General features: G+C 38.5%; 4 protein-coding genes and 3 long non-coding RNA genes across 16 annotated transcripts in view; 3 read left to right on the top strand and 4 right to left on the bottom strand.

Annotated features, from left to right (window-relative positions):
- smc6 (structural maintenance of chromosomes 6) overlaps positions 1 to 5,338 on the bottom strand; it is a 31,303-nt gene extending 25,965 nt beyond the window's left edge. The window contains exon 1 of the mRNA XM_048270928.1: positions 5,200 to 5,338. The gene's annotated coding sequence lies outside the window, so the exon portion shown is untranslated. The remainder of the gene's footprint in view (positions 1 to 5,199) is intronic.
- Positions 197 to 4,479, top strand: LOC125312406. 2 transcript variants are annotated; one of them, XR_007196614.1, is made up of 3 exons: positions 197 to 661; positions 1,013 to 1,127; positions 3,699 to 3,758. It is a non-coding gene; the product is annotated as an uncharacterized LOC125312406 (long non-coding RNA). The 2 variants fall into 2 exon arrangements; XR_007196613.1 differs by lacking the exon at positions 3,699 to 3,758 and adding an exon at positions 4,244 to 4,479 and having other exon boundaries at positions 200 to 661.
- A 1,374-nt stretch (positions 5,339 to 6,712) lies between the features above and the next one.
- On the top strand, positions 6,713 to 13,580 carry LOC125284318 (ankyrin repeat domain-containing protein 66). 8 transcript variants are annotated; one of them, XM_048228228.1, is made up of 4 exons: positions 6,713 to 6,844; positions 11,985 to 12,155; positions 12,337 to 12,565; positions 12,733 to 13,580. In XM_048228228.1, the coding sequence occupies exons 2-4, from the start codon at positions 12,017 to 12,019 to the stop codon at positions 12,899 to 12,901; spliced, it is 537 nt and encodes a 178-aa protein (XP_048084185.1). In that variant the 5' UTR covers positions 6,713 to 6,844; positions 11,985 to 12,016; the 3' UTR covers positions 12,902 to 13,580. The 8 variants fall into 8 exon arrangements, with proteins under 8 accessions (XP_048084185.1, XP_048084189.1, XP_048084184.1 ...); XM_048228232.1 differs by having other exon boundaries at positions 12,007 to 12,155; XM_048228227.1 differs by lacking the exon at positions 6,713 to 6,844 and adding an exon at positions 10,836 to 10,891.
- On the bottom strand, positions 7,473 to 10,644 carry LOC125284320. 2 transcript variants are annotated; one of them, XR_007191855.1, is made up of 8 exons: positions 10,013 to 10,644; positions 9,717 to 9,804; positions 9,458 to 9,610; positions 9,261 to 9,320; positions 8,608 to 8,817; positions 8,330 to 8,482; positions 8,143 to 8,222; positions 7,473 to 8,041 (listed from the first exon to the last, which is right to left on the bottom strand). It is a non-coding gene; the product is annotated as an uncharacterized LOC125284320 (long non-coding RNA). The 2 variants fall into 2 exon arrangements; XR_007191856.1 differs by lacking the exon at positions 9,717 to 9,804 and having other exon boundaries at positions 10,013 to 10,643.
- adgrf3a (adhesion G protein-coupled receptor F3a) lies at positions 13,509 to 21,225 on the bottom strand. The gene is made up of 15 exons (XM_048228355.1): positions 20,936 to 21,225; positions 20,729 to 20,741; positions 20,207 to 20,338; positions 19,944 to 20,033; positions 19,679 to 19,785; positions 18,863 to 18,921; positions 18,651 to 18,772; positions 18,306 to 18,524; positions 17,962 to 18,186; positions 17,616 to 17,756; positions 17,108 to 17,228; positions 14,395 to 15,229; positions 14,258 to 14,299; positions 14,119 to 14,160; positions 13,509 to 13,959 (listed from the first exon to the last, which is right to left on the bottom strand). The coding sequence occupies exons 1-15, from the start codon at positions 20,987 to 20,989 to the stop codon at positions 13,888 to 13,890; spliced, it is 2,274 nt and encodes a 757-aa protein (XP_048084312.1). The 5' UTR covers positions 20,990 to 21,225; the 3' UTR covers positions 13,509 to 13,887.
- On the bottom strand, positions 15,641 to 17,128 carry LOC125284321. The gene is made up of 3 exons (XR_007191857.1): positions 17,044 to 17,128; positions 16,356 to 16,541; positions 15,641 to 15,723 (listed from the first exon to the last, which is right to left on the bottom strand). It is a non-coding gene; the product is annotated as an uncharacterized LOC125284321 (long non-coding RNA).
- A 1,612-nt stretch (positions 21,226 to 22,837) lies between the features above and the next one.
- Positions 22,838 to 26,001, top strand: part of LOC125284681 (dynein axonemal heavy chain 6-like) — a 43,650-nt gene continuing 40,486 nt past the window's right edge. The window contains 6 exon segments of the mRNA XM_048228745.1: positions 22,838 to 23,238; positions 23,334 to 23,476; positions 23,713 to 23,886; positions 25,084 to 25,193; positions 25,403 to 25,570; positions 25,881 to 25,990. Of these exon segments, the coding sequence (XP_048084702.1) occupies positions 23,141 to 23,238; positions 23,334 to 23,476; positions 23,713 to 23,886; positions 25,084 to 25,193; positions 25,403 to 25,570; positions 25,881 to 25,990 (803 nt within the window). The 5' untranslated portion in view covers positions 22,838 to 23,140.

Genomic DNA, 26,001 nt, shown 5'->3' on the forward strand with positions numbered 1-26,001 from the left:
CGCACTGCACCGGAACACTACACCGAAACTAGCCTGGCTAGCGCCACCACTTCTCAATGAGACGTGGTCTGGGAACCAGACGTTAATTTTCTCGTATTTGAAAAAATTGCCCAGATCCGTTTATTGGGTGCCACGGATGTCTATCAAATGCGTCTGTGCATAGCTCATCATTGTCTTGCTTTCCCCCTTGTTCTGTGATAGGGGACCAATCTCAGGCGAAAATTTGCTCCATGGTCTCCAGGCTGCCTTAGCAGCTTGAATCAAATCTCGCGCAAGGCAGCATGGGAACACCCAGGCTAGTGGCTAACTTGGGACCAAGCACTGATCTATGCTGACAACTGTGAGGGGGGTGAAATTTTTTTTTTTTTTTTTTTTTCTAACTCATTAGTTTAGATCACATTTAGATATAAAATAGATGAATAATTAAGGTCGTGGTCGGCTTGATGGACGACTGACGTCGAGGCATACAGCAGCAGACGTTGCCAGCTGAGTGGAAAGTGGAAACCCTGAAACTTTGACGTCTCAGCCATGATTATACACAAAGTTACCACATCCTTTCTGAACATCTTTATTCAAAAAGCTGACATAAAATGGTTTGCTAAGCTATTAATTGAAGCCTACTAACCGACACTTTCAGAAGACTTCGTTCCAGTTTTTTCAGGTAAGTGACATTCATTCCAATACTATTTCACGTAGCACTAGATGTTAGCATTATTTAGCATCGAGTGGGCACTAACGTTAGGCTACGTTAGCGTCATATCGCCTCAAATAAGTTGATGTCGAAAATGATGACCGAATGGCAGAAGCACACACACATTTAGTTAACTTGCATTAAAAGGCTTGTTGTCGGCTAGCTGAGGCAAAATTGTGAACCGCTATGAACCATTGACCATATACTTTGAACATGGAGCTGTGATAACAAGCGATAGTTATAACTGACGTTTGAAACTCTTATTGATACCATTTATATGTTAAACACAAATTTGAACAAACACTTCTTGTCTATGCAAAGTTTCCCTGTAGGTAATCCAGACAGGCTGGGTGCTGGAGAGGGCTCTGGACTCCTAACTTCAATTCTCGTCTGTGCAGTCAACACTCAGAAGCATCACTTCAGCACTGATGCCATGGTACTTTGACATTTTTCATACATTTAATTGGAGCAACCTACTGGTTGTATATTCCAGACACCGTTACCATATACTGAACAAACATGAATGCATTTCAGACATTTAGAGTGGCCTTTTATTTTGAGCAGTCCAGGGCACATCTGTGCAATAACTATCAAAATAATTTATCATTAGCATCTTTTGATAAGTCACACACGGAAAGTTGTTGTATTATGCCTTCAAATCAGCAGGTTTTGGTTGGATACAGATTGCATAATTAAACAATATGGCACCAGTGGCTGGCTACTGTTTGTCTGGACCTTGGCCTAACTGTTAACTAGATGTACCGCATAGCGGTACAACATATGACCGCCGCTCAGTCCTGTACATCCGTTCCGCGAAAATAAATCACACTTCAATTTGTCTCCATATTTTACTCCATCCCCCACTCTTGAAACTTTTGTGTATGCTTGTTTGGCATGCCTGAGTGTGTGTGTGTGTGTGTGTGTGTGTGTGTGTGTGCGGGCTGCACAGAAAGTAGCCTACTGGTGCTGAAAAGGTGAATAGATTGTAGAATAGCCAAAGAAGATGTAGCATTGTTATAAAACCTTTAAAATCTCTAAACAATCACAAGTAGGGCAGTTCATCACAGTTCATCCATTGCAACTGGATTGATGAAAGGTCACTTACACCTGTAGGTTACATTGTGTTTTGGGAAAAGCAAAAGGTATCAGCATAATGTTGTTTTTTATTTATTTATTTATTTATTTATTTATTTATTTATTATGTATTTATAAACAAAAACATCTCTGTCAGTTCCATGCCGTTTTCAACAGCTATCGAAAACAAAGGTCATTTTTGGATGGATGGATTTTTTTGTGAATGTTTCTTCTTCTACATAAGATTTTAGTCATCTTTAGTTCATGTAATACTTTATTGTCAATGCACAAATTAAGTAACAGTAGTCTGAAACGTTATTGTTAATGCACAAATTAAGTAACAGTAGTCTGAAACGAAATGCTGTTTTACATCTAACCAGTGGTGCAAATAACTGACATGTCCAAATGGGCCTTGATGCAATGCGTCGCTAGACTGTTCATACACATTTTAACGGGCCAAAGTTGAAGAGCTTTTGTCTGTTATTGTTAGTGCAAATATAGGCTGATTCATGTTCCCTTGCATTGTTTAACTGAGGTCCATGGCTAGTCTGGCTTTCATCAGACCAAGCTCAATCTTTTAAGAAATCAAAAAATAAATAGCGGGAGGCAGATCAGGCTGGGTTCACCCAGCCTAGTCCATAGGCACCCGATATTGTTTAATTTTCCGATTGAGATATACACGCTCTGGCTATTCTAAATGCAAAATGCATCAGGAGTTATGACAAAACGGTAACTAACAAACTAGATCCTAATAGAAAGCTGTTAGCTTCCCTAAGCTACAGGTAGGATTATAAGGTAGGCCTATTTACAACATAAATTGTCAATAGGCTATGCTGGCGACACAAATAAAATCTCCTTTGAAACCAATGGCTTTACTTTACAGTATCAAGCGGGACTTAAACTGTCATATCGTGGGCTAAAAGTTGTAATAACATTCACGCAGCTCCATGAGTCAAGGAAAGCGCGATGGGACCCACTACACAGTAGCTTAAGGTGTGTTGCTAAAGCAGCCATAATGAAATGAAGGTGTCATTGTTTGGATACTTCACACACGTGCTTTTTAATTTCACAGACTACAACTACCAAGCTGGAATCAAAGCACATCGATTCCCCTCTCACACCCTGCACGCACTTAAAACAAAATAAACAGGCGTCTCAGTCTCACGCATGTAGGCCTATAGGCAAAACTGTATCAGACCGGTGTAACGTTGGTAAATCTTCCATTGCACAGAATGATTTTGTAGCACGTGCAATAAATGACAGTCGAAAGATAGCAGCACTGTTTGTAGGCCTATCAATTTGCTTGGTATAACCGCATTTATAGTTTTCTACAAATGCAATCAATCAAATGGGCCTCCATCACTCAACCAACGGTAACATTACCTAGGTCCTTATTGATATTACAAGATTAACGTACCTGCAGTAAAAACCAAGCATGTCCGATAAACATCCTCAGATTTATTTCGGCTTCAAGAAGAAATGGGAATTACACTTCATGTGAACATCGTCCTATCCTTATTAGATGTTCGCTGCGGTAAATTACAGTCCTTGTAGGAAGCGTCCATTGTTTTTCCAACCCACTTTTAACTTCCAACCTGGGGTGGTGGTCCCCGGGGACGAAATTAAATTTTTCCGTAAAAGTCTAGTGGGACTACATACCCACCAAATTTCATGTACCCCGGTGGTTCGGTGTCCCGGGTATCAATGACCAAAAATTCAGGAAGTAGATGACGGGAAAAATTCTTGAATTGTGTGCGTGTACAAGTTTATGTTTGTTTGTGTGTGTGTGTGTGTGCGCGTGCTTGTGTGTGTTTGCCTGCGTATGTGTGTTTGTGCATGTGCATGCATGCGTACATATGTCTACTGTGTGAGTATGTGTCATACGTATGATTACTGTAAATGTATGTGTGTGCGTGTGTATCTGTTTATGCAGTCCAGTCCAGCGGGGGGGCTACAGATCAAAACGAAAAACGATGGTTCCATGCTATCCATGTGGGGTTACATGCCCACCAAGTTTCGTGTACCCCGGTCTTTCAGTGTCCCGGGAATCATTGACGGAAATGTGGGTATGCAAAAAAGAAAAAAGAGAAAAAATCTGACTAAACCTAATAACTACCTCAATAGGGTGTAGATATGAGCTTACACTGTTTCACTGAAAATACAAGAAATATTTATTCTACATTACTTTAAATACACCACATTTGTTTTTTGCTTATTGCCCGCATAAACAGGGCATGTGCAATAGTTGAATATGCGTGTCCTGTCCCCATTCAGCTAAGTGTTCTGTGAGTTTGTTGTTCATTATAAATATTGGGAGTGAGTCTGCGAATCTTACTTCGTTGTTGTCATATATTGCCTCCACAGTCTATGATTGCCACATAAAAAATATATTTTTTTTTTTAGCTTAATTTGTGAGCACTTGTTCATAGTTTACAGTAAGTTCAAGGATGTGACGTATACCAATATTTCTGTTTTCAGATCTGGAACATTTTGAAATCCTACCAGATGGGGCAGAAGTCATTGAGCAGTGGCAGCTTCTGATTTCAAGGACTTTGTTCACCTTTATTTACAGCATTTGCATCTGTGTCTTTAAAGTGATCTAATATGTATTGACTATGAACTAGCTTAGTACATATTAGTTTTTGATATTTTAGTTTCACAAATTCAGTGGTTACCTGTAATGCTCAAGATATACAAGTAAAAAATCACCTTTACTTCTGCATCTGGGTCTTCAATTCAACCTACTGACTGAAGCTGACTGATTTGAATAATTGTTTTTGAAAGCACAGGCAAATTGGTTTGGCATGAGTTTTAATGTAATTCAGTTCAGAAAAGTTCCATAAACATTTCCAAGTGCAAGTTCAGTGCCATCAACAGTAAGTTTGCTTTCTGATATTTAAAGAACAGAAATGGGTTTGGCATAAGTAAAGGGTAGGTGTAACAGTCCATCAATAGACATAAAGTGAAATGTACTGTATAGTCTCAATATCCCCCCCCCCCATGCAGAAATAGGCTGACACCAGACATAATTTCACTGCATTTCTTACTTCCAGTAAGAAATGCAGTACATGTGACAAACTTCCTTGTATCCTTGTAATTAATTAACGTTACAATGATGGCTGCCACTGAGGATATGAGATGCTAACGTTAATCACAAAACAATAAAGGCAAAGATACATTTTTGTCAGTATGAGTTGCTGAACCTGTAACGCTAAACTGCTAAATTACTCTACGTTATTTTACCGTAACTTCAGCAAGGGAGGGATAGCGAACGTTAGTTTATTTTACCTAGAAGCTAGAATCTGCAAACTCAACTCCTCATGCTCAACTTTTCAACCGTTCACCCGAATACCTTTCAGCATACAAAATTAAAAAGTGTCTGAACATGGCATTAAGAAACATACATGAACTTCACGTTAGCAGATCAAACTTACCAGCAAATTATGTTACAGCAACGTCTGTACCAGTCCATCTTGTAGGCCTAACGTTACAGATAGCTTAGCTGAGGCTGCTCGGCCGGACGACGAGGCGGGTTCACCGGCTTGCTCAGGAGGTGGGCGGTTTTAGGATTTCCCAAGGTTTCCCAAGGGTTTCCAAGATGGCGCCGCCCATACCCCCCATAAACGGCTTCATAACCGTTCTTCAGAAAATCTATGGGTGACGTCACAGACGCTTTGTCCATATTTTTTACATATATAATATAATATTATATAAATAAATACGACGGAGTATTAGGGCCACACATGAAGAGGAAATTTTTTTTTTTGCCATGGCGAGATTAAACTCGACATTTTGACAATAAAGTTGAAATATCATGTCGACTTTAATCTCGACGTGTCGACATTAAACTCAACATTTTGAGAATAAAGTTAGTTTGGAGAGAGAACGACCGCTCGGGACGATTGAAAGGGAGGACGAATGAAACATTGCAGTTTTCTTTGAGTGCAACAATGATTAGACGGCCTAGGCCTACATCATGTGGATAAAACGTGGAACATAATATCCGTTGCTCAGCCAAATGTTTCCTTATCACGGAGTTACAGGCGATAAATGCGATGGTCAAAAGTAAACGTCATTAGCGGTTTATTTATTTATTGTAGGCCTATTGTTAAATAGTGTTTTTCATCTAAGGTTCAACTTCATGCTTATGCACTAGACTAGGTATACTACGTGCTCCCCAATCCCAGACTTTCACATTGCATGTTTGTTTGTAATGGATGCAAACTGCTAAAAGTCTATGGAGGGACGAATGAAGCTGTCATCCCGACCAGGCATACTTATACATATCTGTGTTTATAGCCTCCTATATGTATTGCAGGTGAGACATGGAAAAGCAGTTTTAGAAAAAATATTTTTGCCATGTTAACCTATGGAGAGTGACGGCCTGTGGGTCATGAGGGCAGTTATTTGGATGTGCGGTGGCCTTACCCACGTAAAACGGAGTGAAATAACATTTTGTAGCCTACTATAGAAACATTATATCATTGGAAACATGTATTATTCTAGCTATATAATAGTGCATGGTAGGCTAACCGCGAGATACAGCGCTTCACGATGACGGCAATGAGAAGACGCAATCTATCTGAATATCTGCAATCTGACTATCTGAAATAAACCTACAATAACATGTAGGCTACATAGCTTAAACTGTAGGCTATGTTTAAACTTTATTTCGAGTTTAATGTCAGCATGTCGACTTTAAAGTTGACACGTCGAGATTAAAGTAGATGATATTTCAACTTTATTCTCGAAATGTCGAGTTTAATCTCGTCATGGCAAAAATATGTTTTCCCTCATGTGTAGCCCTAATACTCCGTCGTAAATAAAAGATACAAATGAATGTCGATCATAGTTTGTATAATTGTATCCTGTAAGGTTACGAACGCCTCTGGCAACGCCAGGACAAACATTGTAACTAAGGAAGAGCCCGATGTTGAGGTAGGAGAGACCAGCAGGTGATTCGATAGCTTTGCATTGTCTTAATGCGGTGGAATGGCCTACTTTTGAGTTATTTGATATTTCATTTCCACTTGGGTATTTTTCTGACGCACCATTGATCCGAACAACATGAAAGTTTAGGTATGCCACAGGTCTCGTATTACCTTTCTTCTTTTTTCAGAACTTCAGACTGTCATCATGTCTAGGATAGCCTACTAAATATTTGGGTACTTTATCGAATAGTGCAATGCCGTTCATAACGGTTTCAAGTTAAGGCTAACTTGTATCAGGATCACCTCGGTGAGACGAATAATTCAACCTTGAAGGAGTTATGGGGCGCGCTTTGTTTAATTCATTCGGTGAATTTTATATATATATATATATATATATATATAACAAACTACACTCTAAGAAAAAAAGGTTCCATCCTTTGATACAAATAAGGCACCCTAAATGGTTCCAAATGGAACCTTTTAAAAAGGTTCTATATGATGAACCATCAGGGGTGCCATTATTTTACATTCTAATGGTTCTAAATGGAACCATAACTACCAGGTGTGTTTTATTACTACTAGACCTACTACTACTTATTATTATTATTATTAGTAGTAGTAGTAGTAGTAGTAGTTGTATTAGTAGTAGTATTACTTTTATTAATTCATTATTATTCATATTCATTCATTGTGCTAATTAATGAGAAGTAGCATATGTGTACGAAATGTTAAATACAAATAGACAACATCAATCAAAAATTGACACATCAGTCAAATATCATTCAAATACTGTATTCAGTATTTCTACATTAATTTACATATTCATTGCTTTAGCATATCTTTTATATTACTAGCAAAAAAATGTGTCATAAGACACTCAAAACAACAATAGATACCTATTTACACATTAATTTACATATCCATTGCTTAAACATATCTTCTATATTACTTGCATAAAAAACAGCAATAGTTACATTTTTGCAAATGAATAAATTTCAAATGATTATAAAACACACTTTATGATAACATTTTTTCCACACGCAACACTGGAGTGGAGGGCTTAGACATAGACAGGTTAAGGCGTCTTTCAAAGAATAGTAATGTGGTGGGCCTCTTTTTGGTACTGAACATCAAAAAGAAAATATAAACAAAATATACAGACAAGGCCTAAGGAGGCATCAATGTCAGGGGAGGGGCCAATGACAAATTTGCATTGGAGGGCATGTGGCACATCCATCTCTCCACTTGCTATTGTGATGCCATCCATCTTTATGGATGCTCTCCTGGCAAGGAGGGGAGTATCGCCACCCTGGAAGATGATGGTTGGAAACACGCTCAGTGGTTCCTATGCAAATGAGAAATGTACAAGGGATCTCCTGTAAGAGTCTATGATGTGAATTGACAACATAAAGCAATGTTAATTGTAATGTTAAAAACATCAAATACCTCGTCTAAACAATACAGAAACTTGGCATCCTCCTTAAAAAGGGCAGGCAAAATTAGGACAGCAGCACTTTTTTGAAGGTCTGAAATGTCAAAAAAAACAAAGAATGATTTCATTAAAACATAGTTTAATGATCTTATTATTATTAAATAATTGAAGGGTGCAAGGGAAAAGAAGCTGGTGACTTACCATCTGTGTTAGTATCTCGTAGGCTTGACAGCCTCTCCCTCTGACTCCCACTGTCAGCCCCTCTGATGACGTTAGGGGTCAATATACTGAGGGTGTTATGCAGGCTTAGCTCTAAGTCCAGTCCAAACCCAGTAACTTCATTTCATGATGCATCTACAAATGAACAAACAAAACAACAGAGAAAAAATTGTAGTTACCAATAAATGGTTATAGAACTTACTCCTGAACAGCACTGAACTCACATTATAGTAATACTACTATAAGACTGTGCTACTCACCAGCTCTGACACCCAAAGAAATTGGAACATCTCCATCACCTCCTCAGTTGGCTTTCCCATTTGCTCTACCCTCTTATAGACAGTTTGCCTCGTCCTGTTCATTATATGACTAATATCTGGCTGACGACGGCACAACTAATTGTTTATGGCGTTTATATGCTCTTGAAAGCTGTGGTAGTCCTCCCCAACTGCTTCAAGGTCCAACATAATCTGAAAAAAAAAAAAAGACATGCAGAGAATGCAAAACGTATGTGAGCAATGATAATATACATTTTCTCAAGTCAGATAGTCTTTCATTCAATCAGAAACAAATAAATAATGTAGCCGGACCTAACTGCTGTATGATTCAACATTTCATTCACAAACATATTACAAACCTGGACGGACAAATAGATAAATAAATATGATAAATAAGTGAATGCTTTATTAAATAGGCACACTTCCTAAAAGCAGAGGGAGGATGATATTACTGTTTTTGTTGATTATTATTTGTTGATTATTTTCTTATTTTTCATGAGTGATGTATTTTTGTATTGTCTCTTTATGATCATTATTAAATTGAACAAAAAGAGACAAAGAAAAGAAAAAGAAAAATAGTCCTCCATTGTGGGGGGGTGGTGGTGGGAAAAAAAAAAAAAAAACATATTACAAACCTCTTGTGTTGGCTCATAATCAGAAGACATCTGGACCCCCACTCTGTACTTTTTTGCTCTCTGAAATTAGCAAAGAGAAATGTGTAATATTAAGATATCTGTACTGACAAACAGTGGCTACTGTGACTAGCTAGCATATAGACATACAGACAAGAAAACAAACGGGCTAAAGACAAGCAAGAATGTAAAAATGGCACCTGATGTCCAGGTGGGTCCTCCAGAGGCATATGGTCCACAATTCTTTGTCTTCTGACACCAAACTTTCTCTTAATCTCCTGCACCGTTGTCAGGTTTATCAAAGGAGACCTTTCCTTTTTGAACTTATTCCTAAGACACTCCAGCAGGGTCTCCTTTGAGTTAAGACATGAATTATGAGACTCAGACAGAGTCAGAGTAGTATAGGAATTCAATTGAGGAATAATGTTTTCCATAACAAAACGTTAAAAAATAACATACATAACCAGATTAGCTGTAGTCATTAAGAAATGGATATCTAGTGATCAGACACCACAGGACATCAGTGTATTTTTTATGGTTTGGGTACCTGAATGAACAATCATTGGAATTAGAATTTTCCTACTCGTGGTTTTAGTAGCAGAGGAGATGCTAAAGCGTTATTAAACAATAGGCAGGACAAAAATAACAAAAAGTCTATAGGCAGAAAAAAAATAACATGTGGTCCTAAAACCTTCATGAAAAAAAAAATCTTTACCAAATCTCTTTACCAGGAGAAATTAATGAAGTATACTCACTGAACCAACGATGATTTGCATAACTTTTCCACCTCTCAAAAACAAGACTGTGTTTCATCAGAGGAAACAGTTGTTCAACCATCATCTCTGTCAACCCCAGCAGTCTTCCCATCAATTTGCTGTTCTGTTAATGCAAGTATGACAATAGACTTTCATTACATTAAATATAATGCAAACAATGCAGAAATCAGGAAGATGCTGATGAAGTAGCTGTAGATGTTGCAAATATTTAGGAAGGTAAAACTTTACATCACAAATTGGACACTTAAAGATAGTCGGAGGTAATGGAATTAATGCAATTAAATTGATGGACTGAAGCCATTGACAGACATCTTCATCTAAAATAAAAAATAAGACATTAAGTACATATTGTAGTGAGTTAGTGAGTTCCATCCTCTTTTAGATGCCTGTATTGTCTTACAGACACCAGAGCCGTAGCGTTAGCTATACAGATGTACTAAATATATTGTAATGTGCAATGAGCCCAGCATGATACATGAACGAGGTTCAACTGGTAGCTAGCTATCGTAACACCCCCAATTATCACCACTTTTGTTCAGAAATTCTAAAACAACGATGTTTTTCAACACTTCAAAATAACATTTGCTAACCTGACATTTTTCAGTAGCCATAGGTGTGAAGATTTGAACAAAATCTGGTTTGTTTGTTAACGGGAGCATTTACTGCCTGAAATATCCGATTTTGTTTACCACGCTCGGAGTTATAGTGCTGGCCTGATGGGTCGCCTATTTACACCGTTTCAACGGCACATGAACGGTTAGACCGAGAATTCTCGTCGTGAAATTAAAATTCCACTGGAGCTCCAAGCGGTTGTGTACACGCAGCCTTACAACACTGTCTCCAGCTCTTTGAGTCACGGTAAAATGTCATTTTTGGTACATAGCTAATTTAGATACACCTATGGTGTGGGTGGTTGCGTTTCTTTAGGAGTCTGCTATCTTGGTTTGTATAGAAATTGATATTAAGTGACACATACACGCAAGACGGTGGAAATACGGGACCGACGGTAATAGGGGGAGTTCCGATATCTGTATGTGTTTCAGAAGTCTGTTATAGCACTATTGGCTACTGTTAGCTATCCTAACTTGTTGGCTGGGTTTCCTGTAATTTAACTAAACAGTCTGCTAATGAAGTATTAGTTATTGCCAAATCATTTGCATCGTATGTTAGCTGACGTTAGTAGCTGATTACTCTGCGTTGCTTCTATGTTCACTAGCTAGCGACAGCTAGCGCTAGCAGGCTAGCTGTAGATAGCTTTAACTCAATCGGGGAGAGGGAGGATAGTGTCGTTCTACACAAGCTCGAAATCATATAATCGATAGTTGATTTTATTGCCAGGCTGACAAGAAAGTACAAAACTTATCTTAATGATGGATCCAGTAACGTTAGGGTGAATCAATGTCTATGATAGCTAGAAGCTAGCTGCTGCTAACATTATTCAACGAACCTCTAACGTTAACGTTACTACTTCTGACAGCTGACCGTCATGTGTTAACGCCCACCGACGTTTACGGGGAACGCCCCTTGCTTTTGGTTAAAGAAGTATCAATTAATGTTTCGATTGGCAGGCCACACGGGCAATGATTATGAATGGGGAAAAAGCAGAAAAAACTTTGTGTCACTTACCGTTAAATCCACTGCAGCAGAGTGAGCTTCTCCGGGAAAGGGTTCCATAAACGGTCGTTTAAGTTCAAATAATCCTCGCGAGTAAGAAATAGCACCCTTTTCAGGCAAAAGGTTCTATTTCCTTGGCAAAGAACGGTTCTATTTAGCACCCACAAGAACCCTTTTTTCTAAGAGTGTAGGCTATACATGTTTTTTTAATTTATTTGACCACATTTCTGTAAATTATTTGCAGAATTGACTGACTGATTAAGGTTAACAGGTGTATATTTATGGTTTTGTGCAGTGACTGCAGTCCAAAGTTTTACTTGTTTCATCATGGTTTCAGTAGGCCTATCCTACCTCTGCAGCCTTAAAGTGATGTCAGAACTCCATCAGGCTGCAGCATCAGGGGATACGGATCTAGTAGAGGATATTCTGAGGCAGAACAAATATGATCCCAATCAGAGGGATATTGATTGGAACAACAAGACTCCATTGCACTGGGCTGCTGCTCGAGGTAAACTGTTAAACTGTTAATTTACCATTTCAATCTGGGGTGTCCTCAGCTTAATTGAGATGTTTGAAAAAGATTCATCGTAAATGTTGCAGGCATTTGGTGAGGAAATCTGATGTCTCTATCCGTGTAAAACCGTACTGTTTGTCACACCACTAGCACATTACTCCATTTTGTTACTCAGGCCAGGCAGAGATGGTACGGGTCCTGATCGAGCATGGGGCTCGGCCATGCCTTTGTACAGAGAGTGGATGGACTGCGGCTCACTATGCTGCAGAGGCCGGGCGACTCCAGGTGCTGCGGATGCTCCATTTCTTTCATGCACCTCTGGGCAAAGAAGACTGCTGTGGGGACAAGCCTATCCGGATTGCGGATATTTATGGCCATAAGGAATGTGTGCAGTTCCTTAAAAGGTATGGAGCACCGATTTACCTTTAGGGTCTGTGTTTTGTGACCCAGGCCTACTCTAAAGCTACTTTTTCCACATTTTTACTAATTTCATTTTCACTAATGAGATGAATAATGAACATTAATCATGACACACCTGGCTTACAAAACACTTCTGCTGCCCTTCCTACAGAGCAGAGGCAGAGCATCAGGAGTATCGCCGTTCTGCTTTGCTATCAGGATTATCTCTAGATGACACAGATGAAGAATGGGAGGAGCAGAAGAAGGCCACAGACCACCAAAGGATGCCAAAGGGCACTCACCTAAACTGTCAAAATATTCAAAGGAAAAATATTCCCTAATTCTAAAGAATACATAAAATCTCAATCTAAATATTTCATGGTGTTTACATTTCCCCCCAATGCATTCTTAACATACACATGTAAAATATACCTGTTTAAAAAGGATGGAGTTAATATTTTTGCTGCAGTGAATAGGCATTTAAAAAGTGACTAGTGTCACAGATGTCTGCAACCTGTCAGTGGAGTCTGTTATGAACATGAAAACATGAGCACAGTTACCCTAAAAAATCATGACAAAACATTCATGTAGTGACCACATACTACAAAAGTACATTTATTCCACAATTCACAATCATTTATTCTATGAGTCTGGAGATTAGTGTTATCACGGCCAAATCTGAACTGCATATGTTGTGTTGATTTAACATGAGCAACTACTTTTTGTATTCATTTTCATGCAGTATTCATATTCATTTTGATGCAGTATTCCACTATTTTCATGCAATGTGCTATCACTATGGTATATTGATAACAGTATCACCAAACTAATTTACATATTTCTGTTTGTTAAAGAATTAGAGCAAATTGTCTTATTTGCATATTGCCAGAATATTTGTGATATAAAATCTTAACATACATATTGTAGAGTCATTACAAAGTTATTTACAAATGATGCCTCAAAAAGTAAAGAAGGTCCAATGTGATGTTTGTTGTCAGAAATTAAAGCATTGTACACCTATGTATATTAATATTAATGTAGTTCTGAAGCAACAGGGAGGATAATGTTTCCAAGTATTCTTTTTGTATTATAGATTATGTGCTCAGAAGTCTTTTATATATTTTATATTTTGGTATCAACTACACATTGCAAGGACACTGACACCATGTAAATCAGAGGCATGTTTGCACTGCAGATTGAGTTAATGAAACAGCTTCAATCCTATTAAGCTCATATTAGGTTAACAACAGCATTATGTCTAACAGAAAAGTAAGATAACTGAACAAAGCACAGGGTATTGAAAATTTTGATGCCACAAGACTGGACGTTATTTCTTTTTGATGGAGCTTTGATCGGAGGTCTTGGAGGTGGAGAGCTCGCCTCTGGATGTTTTATAAACCTAGCAATGGGAGAGTATTGAGTGTGTTACTTAACCAGTTTCACAAAATGTATCTTTGCTCTCTACCTCAAAATATCATCTTATCTTATCAGACAGCTATTTTCTTTCATAGTGTCATCACATTCTAGACATAAATTTAATTTGAAATGTTGTTCTCACCTTTGAATTGCATCTCATTATCTCAGAAAGCTGGTCTCGAACCTGTACAACACCGCAATTATGCAGCAGATGAAAAAGCACAATTAAGACAAATGAATAAGATTGTGTCTATTTTTGTTAAGTAAATAATGATAAATACCTTTTTTTCTCCCAGGCAAGCAGTAAGAAGAATGAATAACCCCTGAAATTCATGGACATCACATGAAGTCACTGACAATATAACACGGAACCAAAAACCTCTAAAGTAATTGTTACAGCATAAACTTGAAGCCTTACCTGAAATGCATTGCACACTGTAAAGGCATAGTTCACAATCTTAGACGTGGGCATTACAGTATGGTCAATCGCCAGAACAGCAAATCCAAAAGCCCATGTCACTCCAAAGATTGGAGTTAGGAAGATCACAGCTTTAAGGATGCCTCTGATGACTTCTTTGTCATCTGGAGTACTGCCTTCAGATATAGATGGTGTCAACAGTTTTGCGATTACCAGCAGCATGGACAACACATTAATGGCAACAATGATGCCAACTGGCATCACAAAGGCAAAGAAAGACCCTTGAAAGGCACCCTCATACTTCAGCCAGCAGGTTGTGGGTAGGTAGTAGGAGTCTTCTTTACCATTATCATATGCAATGACCGTCAAGACCACGATAATTAACGGACAGACATAGCCGACGGTGAAGGACGCTCCTAAGTAGACCTTTTTCCTCAGCCGATGGAATATGAAAATCAGGGAGTGGAGTAGCACCAAGCTTAAGCACAGCATCCAGAAAAACATGGCCAGGAAGCAGTAATGCTTCATGACGACGAGCCAGCGGCACCACTGGCTAGGAGAGGACACTGGAAACGCTGTGGCCAAGAAACTGCTGTCGGCGAGCAGCAAGCAAAGAGAGATGTTGACTACGGCCGTGTGGCGAAAATGGGCAATGCTTGACTTGACCACGGCATTCCACACAGCAAACTCAATCATGAGGCATACAAAGAGAGAAACTACGGACACGAACAGGCCTACCAAAGTCAGGTGCTCAATATAGGGGATGCTGACTGGGTTTTTGGCCATCAACACCGTGAATGCTGCTCCTTTATATCTGTTTGATGATTCTGATGATCTAACATTATTATCAAGAGGGAGTGTACATTCACAGTGTTCTGGGTTACTGGCACCACCCCACTTACATCCATTTTCGGACCATCTCGTATCACTGGGGATCCAGACCACACAGTGCAATTTATGGTTCTTGGTTCGATTGACATGACTAAACTTAAATTGGACACTATTGGTATTCGCAGCATTAATCTGTAGCACAATGCCACGGTTGTCCAGGTCAGAGTCATTCTCAATTTGAAGTGGCAGGTATTCCCCTAGTGTTTTGTAGCCAGTGGCAACACCAGATCCGTTCTTGGGAAACGTCATTGTGACGTTGAAGACTTGGCAATCTCCAGTACAAGGTTTGTGGTTGATGTTTGGTGTTTTTTCTTCATCATTTACTTCTGCTTTACCTAATAATCCATTAACATAAATCAGGTAGTCAGCAGCTATTTTAACATCCCAGGAACCCTTCAGTGAGTCATTTATTATGTTGCTTGCAGATGTCAGAATATCCTAAAATGGACAAAGAGGTATTATTCTTTTGTCATTCAAAAATGTATTTTCATCAAGAAAGTGCTACAGACTTTGAGACTGAATATGTTTTCCTACTACAACATGAATCTCATGCCTTTAAACTGTCTTCATAACTAGGTGTACCGCAAAGCGGTACAAAATACGATCGCCGCTCAGAACGGCACATTCTTTCTGCAAAAATAAATCACGCTTGTCAATTCGTCACCATCTTTTACTCCCCTACTCTTGCAACTTTTGTGTATGTAAATGAGTGTGTGTATGTGTGTGTTTGCTTTTGTGTGTGTGTGTCTGCTTGCCTTCATGTGTCTGTGTGTGTTTGCTTGTGAGTGGCGGTAAAGGGGTGTGTGTGTGTGCGTGCGTGTTTGTGTGTGGGGGCAATGTGCGTGCGTGCGTGTGGGTGTGTTTGTGCATGTGTGCTTGTACGTGTTAGTTTTTATGTGTGTGTGTGTGTGCGTAGTGTACAGTCACTAAATGTATACATAAAGAAAGAAAAGAAAAAAAATCCGGAAGGAAAAAAAGTCTTGACTAAACCTATATGCCGTTTGCAGCGCGGTGCATTATTATAATGGATGACATGAAAAGGATGACTCATGAAGCATTTCTATACTTACAGTTAGTAACGACTCTCCCTCAATTGATTCATTCTTTGACAAGGAAACGTTGTACATGGTTTTAAAAATTAACACTGAAGTATTAAGGTTCGCTCTGGAATTAATGTTTCCTTGTGTTGATTTCTTCATGTCCTCAAACACCTTTGGAGCTATATCTGTGAACTTCCCAAGCCCCCTCTGAAGGTCCTGTAAAAATACAATGTTGCCAGCCGTGCAGATGCAGATGAAATTCTGAAGATGCTTGTCTTTTTTACCTTTTAGCACATTTTGGATGGTTACAGTAAACACCATATGCTTTTATCTATTTTAAACATGCCCCTGTCCTTTTTTTAAGACGTGTTGCTGACGACGTCAAAATTAACATATTTTCTAAAAACCAATGCAATTTCTCTGTTTCAACAATTGATATGTTGTCTTTGTACTATTCTTCTCGGTTAAATATAGATTTTACATGATTTGCAAAACGTAGCATTCCATTTTTATTTACATTTTACCCAGCATCCTAATGTTTTTAGAAACAGGGTTGTATGTGTTAGGCAGCAAAATTACTTTATATATATATTTTTCTGCATTTTAACAATTTTCACATTTTAACACAAAACAATGTGCCTCTGACATGGGAACATACAAAACACTACAGAGCAGCAAGTGTACGTGTAATGCAGTGACACAAGTGTAGGCCTATTACCAAAGCTCGTTCAGATATATCGCCCAGGTCAAGGTTTACACATTCCGAGATCTCCTTTTCCCACTTTTTTTCCTGGCATTCCCTTGTCCTTTCACCTTTTTGCTTACTTCCACAGGGCAGTTTGGCCACATAACCTGCCTTGGCCTCAGGCCAGTCTCCGTCCTTTGGACAGACCTTAGTGTCAGCTGATTGGAGCAAGAAGACATCTCAGTGAGCAGGGGATATATAGCTTTTATATTTTAATGTTTATTATTATTAATGTCTTATAAATTAAAATGAATACAAGTTAATTATGTCCCATATCTTTGTGACAAGTTACTTTTCTTACATGTTTGTGGGATGCTCTATTCCACAGCAGGGAACTACATTGTAAATACCCTGCATGGCTTGTGAAAAGCGTGAAAGCATGTTTATGTATATTGTCCACACTATATACCATCAAAATAAATTTGCCCACAAAAATGTTGCATAGTAGGCCTATTGCTTTAATGCACGCTTGTAAAATAGATACATGTAGGCCTACAGAATCTGCATATTATTTTAAATTGGGACCACATGAGGGACTGACTTACAGTAGATGACAGGAATGGTAAGGTATTCTGGCTTAAATTGATTCAGGTTGTTTGTGAAATTGCATGAAACTTTAATGTCTTCTTTGGATGTACAAACTACGGTTTTGACGATGCTGTACAAAAGGTTACCATGCTCAAATTCTGAAAGAAAATGAGCAAGGTCAAAGGTTGGGATTTCCTTCACATCAACAACTATAATAATATAGGAAGTCTAAGTCAATATAACATATACCATGTTTATTTTTTGATTTACCACTGCATTTATATTCTAATGGTTACAGAACAGACAGAATCATGGTATCCTTACATAAAAAAGTCATACCTTGCTAATTTATAGTTAACTTACTTTTGTTTGGAGAAGTAAAGTCTTTGTCTTCCCAGTTAACATTATATATTTCAGTTGTATTTTCAATGGCACAAGTCACTGTTACTTTATCAATAGGCCTAGGCTTTTTGCAGTCGGGAAATTGAGGGTCAGTAAAAATGTTGATCTTAGGCAGGAGGGCTACATCTAAAAAGACACTAGCTTGGTGTTTCACTGTACCCTGCTTAAATTCACATATGTATGAACCTGAAAATAAAAATGGCAGATAAACAACAACTTAAAGATAACTTCAAACCTTACCACAGAAGAAGACCTAATTTTACTGCATTTTAAAAAACAACACCTTTGCAACATGCAACACATACCTCTCCAGACACTCGATGTATTTGAAAGGTGAATTGTGCTTTTGCTCAGTTGATTTTTCAGTTCCACTTCAGTCCCTCCTTTGATTTCTGTTTCCTCTCCGTTTTCCCTCCGCAAGTACCATGCAGCATCCCCAGTGAGATTGCCATTGGTTTCGCAGCTAAGGTTCACATTTGTATTATATTCCACTCTACCTGTTGGTGCTGTTATTCTGACAAAACCTGTGAGGTATGAAAAAAAGGGAGGGTGGTTAGAGGAGAAGGCAAGTTATAACACTGAAAACAACAGTTACATTTTGTTAATATCAATGCACATGTTGGTAAGGACAGAGTGTGAATAACAAATACCCTCCGTAACAAGTTCAGCCTTTCCATATTCCTTCTGTAACTCGGCAGTTATGTTATCAATGCCCTCTATGCCTTCATCGGAATCAAAAGTCATCCTGAAATGTATCTTGACCGAGCCCTTACTGGTGGTACAAGAGAAATGGTTAGTTTCATGCCATTTACACCGACAGATGTGTGAAAAAATCTGAAATTATATGGTGATATGTGTTCACCTGAATTTTGTAATGGTCAGGGAATTAAACCATTTCAGTTTGCTGTATTCTTTTGAAAACTGAAAGAAATTGTTGATTTACAAAATAGTGGTTAGACATTATCTGTGATACTATAACTAGATGTATTTATTGGTTACAGTAAGTAATAAAGAAGAAGAGATAAAGACATTATAATAATAAAGACATTAGTTTTGAATGTCGGGTCATGTATGCCAGCCTTTGCAAGACAATGTGCCTTTTGCCAGTAGGCCTACACATCACCAGTTGACTATGCAATGTGACTCTACAACCACTAGATGGTAGTAAAGTCTTGGCCTGTAGATCATGTGTGGGAACCTGAAAGTGCCATCAGTTTAGTTTACATATAATTTAGACCTCATTTTCTGGAGATCTAGACATATTGTCCTTATCTCAAGATATAAACCTTTTGTTTTTCCAGGATAACAACAAAATATCTTGGGAAAACAATACATAACGGCTAAAAGAACCAGCTACCAGTAGGGCTGTTCACTCAAGTTTGATGTTGGTCGGCCATATTGCTTATATGAAACAATCACACATCAGACATCAAGTCTCCCAAGACCTCCTTGCCAATCTGATAGATCAGCAATAGCAATAAAAGAAATGCTGTTAATTTTTTAGTTTTTTTTTAGAAAGCATTCTGTTATAAATAGAATTAGAGTCAACCAATAGAATTAGAGTCAACCAATACTTGGGTTTTTAAATCTGGATTTGGAATTAATATTTAATGTCCAACAGTAAAAACAAATGTTTGATTCATCTTTTGTCAAAAGCACCAGTAAAAATGGGACATACCTCCTGAATTATGTTGTTGCTCAGTTCCTTAAATGCATCTGTGTTTGGATTTGTGAGGTCATCGCTGTAAGTCTTTTTTCCATGGACAATTGTTCCATTGACTGAAACTGGTATATGGGTAGTTGAGGGAGAAAACAGTATGTGAAATGTACAATGCATCATGTATTACAACAGAAACAAATTCTCACACTAGGCTAAGATAACTATTAAAGCAGAGGTAGGGGGACTCAGAGAAGGACAGGAGATGCAAATGAAAGAAAACTACCTCTGTTGACAGGGTTACACTCTACCCCATCTTTTTTGGAGAAGAGAGCTTCACACACACAATTTATTTCGCCGTCCTTAAGATGACAATCTGTATAGAGCAGAAACAATTATAGCATAATAGATGCATCCAAATACTCAACTAGGCTGCACTAATCAATAAACCTGATATCATGACTTAGTAACTTATCAGATGTACTTGTACCAAACTGCACTGTTTCAAAATGTAGATATTTTTATGTTATAGGAATCAACTAAAATTACCTTTAGTGCGACTAATTTGGCTAATTACTTCTTCACCAGAAGAAGCTATGAAGTTGCGAAGTAGGTCTGTTAAGTTGTCGTTGGCCTTGTCCTCGATGCTGATTACAGCATTCAGTGTTTGATAATAATTTTCTGGTGGAGGTAATAAAACAAAATTACCAATCCATACAACAACACGATCCTGGTGTTCCAATACTTATCACTGTAGGTATTTAAAGGTAGTCTGTGACTCTGGCGAAAGGTTGTTGATATTTGAACTAAATGGAATTAGACCTTCCCTTCTGTGCTTCTGAGGTATTGTGTTGACTGGATGGAACTGTGTCTGGCTCGGTCACAGTCAATCTCTTACTTACAGAGCTAGGAATGTGTATGAGCACCTGAACTTTTTGGATTGCAAACACAACAAACCGCTATAGACTGTGAAAAGCTCTTCGCTGAATTTGACAAAAAAAAATGGATTAGAATTACTCACGGCACCTTTAACCCCATAACATAAGAAAAATTGTTTCAAAATAATCTTACCTGCAGAGGTAATCTGATCAAAACAGTTTGATAAAAAAGAATATATTAGTTCATGAAGTAATACACTGCAATGACAGTTATATGGTATATAGTAGGCTATATTGTTTTATAGAATCAACAATAAAAGTAATGCCTGTGATGCAGGTGTCACATTGCCTAGCTTTTCATAGTCATAGTTGGTCTACAGGCAGCCAGAGATGTACTTACATATGCATTGAAAAGAAGGAAGAAATTCAAGCTCATCGAAAGGAACAGCTCCATAAATATATCTATTGACTGAACATTCCAAGCAAAAACATCCAAAAACAAAAACAGTAGACAACAAAAATCAGTCCACCGTTTTATTTCAAAAAGGAAATTAATAACTTAGGCTGCTGTTGCGGGTTTGAAGATGCATCCAGAATATCAACATGAACATGACCAGAAAAAAACATCATCTGTCTCTAGTTTCTGAACTGATGCTTCATAAAAGTCGGCATAGTTCCTGTTTATCATAACCACATGCAAATAAGAAGCCTGTTGCAAGGAAAAGTCTTCATCATTTGCATTTGGAGATGACAAATGCATATTTCTCATGTAATAACATTAAAAACCACAGATTTGACTGTCAAATGGCTATGACATAGCCTATAGGCATAGGCTATCTATAGACTAAATTGGAGCAACGTCTGTCTATGTGTTTGTTTGTGTGTGTATGTGTGTACACTACTCACAAAAAGTCAGGGATATTTGGCTTTCGGGTGAAATTTTAGGATGAACCTAAAAGGGCCACCAAACGTTCGAAACTGTTTACATCAGTGTGGTCTGCGTGCTAGACGACCTGCAAGGGTACCTGACCAAACCACCAGTAGTTCTACATCCTGTTTTTGACCTCAATTCAAATTCAATTCAATTTCAAGAATTGAATTGGAATTTAGGAGCCATTCTCAATTCAATTCTGAATTTTGCACAAGCCTAAGCCCATACAGTAGGTTACTAACATCATTAATCTAGTCATTGTGCCCCTGCATGAATAACACAGGCCTAATTTCATCTTCATGGACGACAATGCTCCAGCTCATAGGGAACGGCTGCTGGAGACCTCAAATGGAGTGGCTTGCTCGAGTTGCCTTGTTGAGGCTCGTAACTCTACCCCAGAACCTCAATGACCTGAGGGCCGCCCTTCAATAAGAGTGGCATGCCTCAGCAGACAACTCTGTAGCTGTAGCTGTAATCGATGCTCAAGGGCACATGACAAGTTATTGAGACATTGACATTTTTTGTTGTGGTAGCCTACATAGGCTAGGCCTACCCACCACTGTTGGCTTTTGTTTCAATAAATTGTTTGAGATGAGGAAATCACCATTGCATGCTTCTACTTAAATGCCCTACTTTCATAATACAATATCACTGTAGCTTGAACTTTTTACATTTTATGAGTATGTGTGTATGTCGCATCTATAGGCCTATATACCATTCATCAGATTGATTCAAAACTTGACAGGTGTCCTGCTACAGGCAGGAGTGAGTGCATTGACTAGTTTGACGTTTGGATATGAAATGCAAAATACACAGCTGCAGAGCTCAAGTTGTCAGTTAAGTGAATAAAAAGTTATTGGGTCATAAAGGTGGGTTTTTTTAGCCTGGGTGCCATTCCGTGGGTTTGTTGACTATATTGTGGGAGAAAAAACACACCCACAAAAAAACTAATGTTAGGCTACTATGTTATTATAATAAATATTTGCCTTTTATGAGAATGTTGGAAATGAAAATTTTTAACTAATGTGAAAAAAAGCACAAAAACCAACAACAAATGTTACTACAATAAAGTATGTTATAAATGGCCTCTATAGAAATGGTTTCTTTTCTAATGGTAGGCTTTTCCCCATTAATGTTACCCTGATTCACCCCGATGTCCTCACTTTTGGACCTTTGTCCTAACTTTTGGACAGAGCTCCGCTCTAGAATCTTTGGTGGTCACCGTAGACTTGAGTGACAAACACACGTAGGCCATCCGATATGCACTGCTCTGTCTATTTTTTACAGTCTATGGTGCCCACAAGGGCTACCTAGCAACTGGCAAACTAAGCACCTAACATTACGAGCTAACATCAGCTACGGTTAGTTTTTTTTTAAAACAAATGAGTGTTAACGTTAAGGTTCATTGGAATTAGGCAGAGGCTACATTCTTTATCTTTATGTTGACTGGGCCAATATGATATTGGTGGGCTCTGGCTTAGTTAATATTATATGTCTGCATCGCAAAATAGCCTAACAGATAACGTTAGGCCTAAATTAGGCTAACTTATGATTTGTAACGTCTAGACCTAGCACTGCTATCGTCATCTAGCGTTAGCTTCTGACATTATTGTCTAAGCAAGAGGCGTAAAGTAGGCTAGCCTAAGCCATAAATAACAACACAAATTGGACACGATGACCTCAGATGGAAACTCTCTCCGGATAGATACGTTAACGTTAATGCACCGCAGACAGGTTCAGGATGAAGATGATGAGGATGTTTGCAGCTTAATGTAATTATAGCCTACGTCATCTCTTGAAATTACTCTGGAAGATTGAACTTTTCACTGTTTTATCATCTCTTTCATAAATAATATGCTTGATTTAGATTAGGTCGTAAAGTCAGTGCTGCGGGTGGTAAACGCAGCGCAACTTTGTCGAAGTTGCCAACTATCCGAAAGATGGAACAGCGACTTAAGAATCAATCTTTCCCAGAGATGCCACCACATAAGTTATTGAACGCAGAAAAAAGTACGTTTTATACCAATTATGGCCCTTTACAAATAGGCTCATGTCTATAAGGCGATTTTTACTTTGAGGTATTTCTGCTAATCAATACCCTCACAATTAACCTGATAGATTACATTTTACTTATATTTTTTTCTTATGTCATACACCTCAAGCTGAGACGTGAGATTACAATACCGTTTTGAGCATCTGTTTTTCTGTCATAACACTCATTAAAATCATTGGTCTACTTTCAATAGGGCCTATTCCATTTCCAGATAATGTCAGATCCACAGGGAGAATCAGCCTGGCGCCTCTGAGGCCAAAGAGAGCGGCTCCCACATCACATAGAGCAACATGGGATTCCCTCGTCATTCCAACCACATGGAATTACAAAGGGGTCAGAGTGAAGGATGCCCGCTTTGACGACACAGGTAGCATTCACTGCTTGCAAGCAGGTCTAAACGTTCTGGCTTTATCTGTTTGGCCATGCAATGAGAAAGGGTGCTTCAGGCCGCCATAGCATCATATAAAATTGTTTTTTTAGTGGTTATGTAATGTTTTGCATCTAAAAGTTTTCCAGCCACCCAACAAATTTAAAAAAGGACAAGGACAAATGGATGACCTGAATTTACTCTCCATTTTGTAGGGATGTGAAGGTAGGCCTATTAGGGGTTTGCACGGACGTCACATTGGGCTGTAACCCAGCTGCATGGCCATGTTGGAGGCACTTGGCCTAAAGAACTGAATGAAGTACAATGGAGCATTAGGACTATGCACTTTGAATACCTTAAGTGATTATAACCCTGTCTAAACAACAGAAAAGCTAATCAAAACGCGTCCAAGATGCAAAGGCATATGGGGCAGGACTTGGACCACAAGAAAAGGCGCAATATTTCAAGAAATTACAGTTTATTGGAAGCGCAGATCCACATAAGGGGGACGCAGTCCACCACAAGCGCCCCCTTCCTCTGATAACTTCTGGCATTCTTCTCCTTTCTGCCAGGTTTTTTAATAACTTTTGGAAGTCGATACCTACTCCAGATGTTTTTCTCGGTCTGACCTATTGGTATAACCTAAAACACGGCAATAATTAACCATTTTCCGTGACAACGTTAGAGATTTACTTCAGTGCCTAATGCTTTGTGGTGCTAGTATCTCCAAAATGGCGACGTCCTGATCTGATGACACGCCGTGCAAACCCCTATATTCGTACAGAATCGTTTGCAGTTCAATGTTAGGTTCAATACAGATGTGTACCGAATGTACCAAAGTCGCCAGTAATCAAAAGTATAAGCTTTTTTGCTTGTGGGCCATGTTTCAAATTCCGAGTTCCCACACAAACATATTAAGTGGCGTAACATATATCAGTTTAATCAATTAACATAAAAAAATAATTGACAACTTTTCAAAAAATACTATTCCCGTTCATATTGTGGATCAGCAATGAACCGAAATGTGACTTCAAAACTGAGGTACACACTGAATTGTGATTTTTGTGTATCATTACACCCCTACCATTTTGTCTTTAATTGGTTGTAATGATTTGAAGCACATTTTCTGTCAGTAATCATAGCTATTGTTAATTGAGTTTTTCTGCACATGGACATGAGAGTCTTTGTTGTCCTCAGAACCTGAAGATGATAATGTTGTCAATCATATCATGAGACTCAGAAATAAACATGGTTGGCCAACCATACCTGGCAGAAGAATGCGGAGATCATACTCAGACTATCTACAGGTTTATTAGGTTTATTATTCAATTAGGCCTATAGATGGTTATGTGATAAAATTTCACTGTAAAAGACACTGGTTTTAGCTTTTGTATTATTTGCTTTCCTTATTGTGGAAATGTATTTTTCATTCAAGATATCTATGAAGTTGCTACAGAATATTGTATGCCTAAGTCTATTGACAGAAAGTGTGGCTAATTAAGTTAATGTATTCTAGGAAAATCCACATGAAATGGAAGACACAGGGGAATATGTGTACTGCATCAAAAGGAGCGGAGATAATGACCTTATCCAGTATAACCCATATGATCTCAAAGTGGTCTCGGTTCAGACAGCCAAGCAGCACAGTCACTATTGGACGGTCAGCGCCTCTTACATACATGAGGTTGGTCTCACATCACTTCTGATATAACAAGCTGGTACAAGGTGAAGGGTTCAGGGGGGATGCTGCTGACCACATGAGACAGTGCAGTTTCATTGCACCATGAGAAATGGCAGTTTAACTCTATCAATGCACATTTGAGTGACTGCAGATTAGCTGGACAAGCAAAGGTTGCCATGAGACCACATGTACAGCTGACAAAAAGACACCAGTCTGTTAACAGTAGACCTGAACATTGTGCGTTTTGTACACATATTTGTAATGTTATGTTTTGTACACAGATAGGCACAGATTTAATTACACATAATTACAGGTATCTGTGCTGGATTCGTCCAGTGGGGAGATGATGCCTGTATTGGATTGGTTGGCTGAGAGGGAGCTCTTCCAGAAAATCAATCAGCTGCCATGGTTGTCAAAGTTCAGGTGATAGTCAG

Source organism: Alosa alosa, chromosome 19 (assembly GCF_017589495.1).
Source record: "Alosa alosa isolate M-15738 ecotype Scorff River chromosome 19, AALO_Geno_1.1, whole genome shotgun sequence".
Taxonomy (NCBI): domain Eukaryota; kingdom Metazoa; phylum Chordata; class Actinopteri; order Clupeiformes; family Clupeidae; genus Alosa; species Alosa alosa.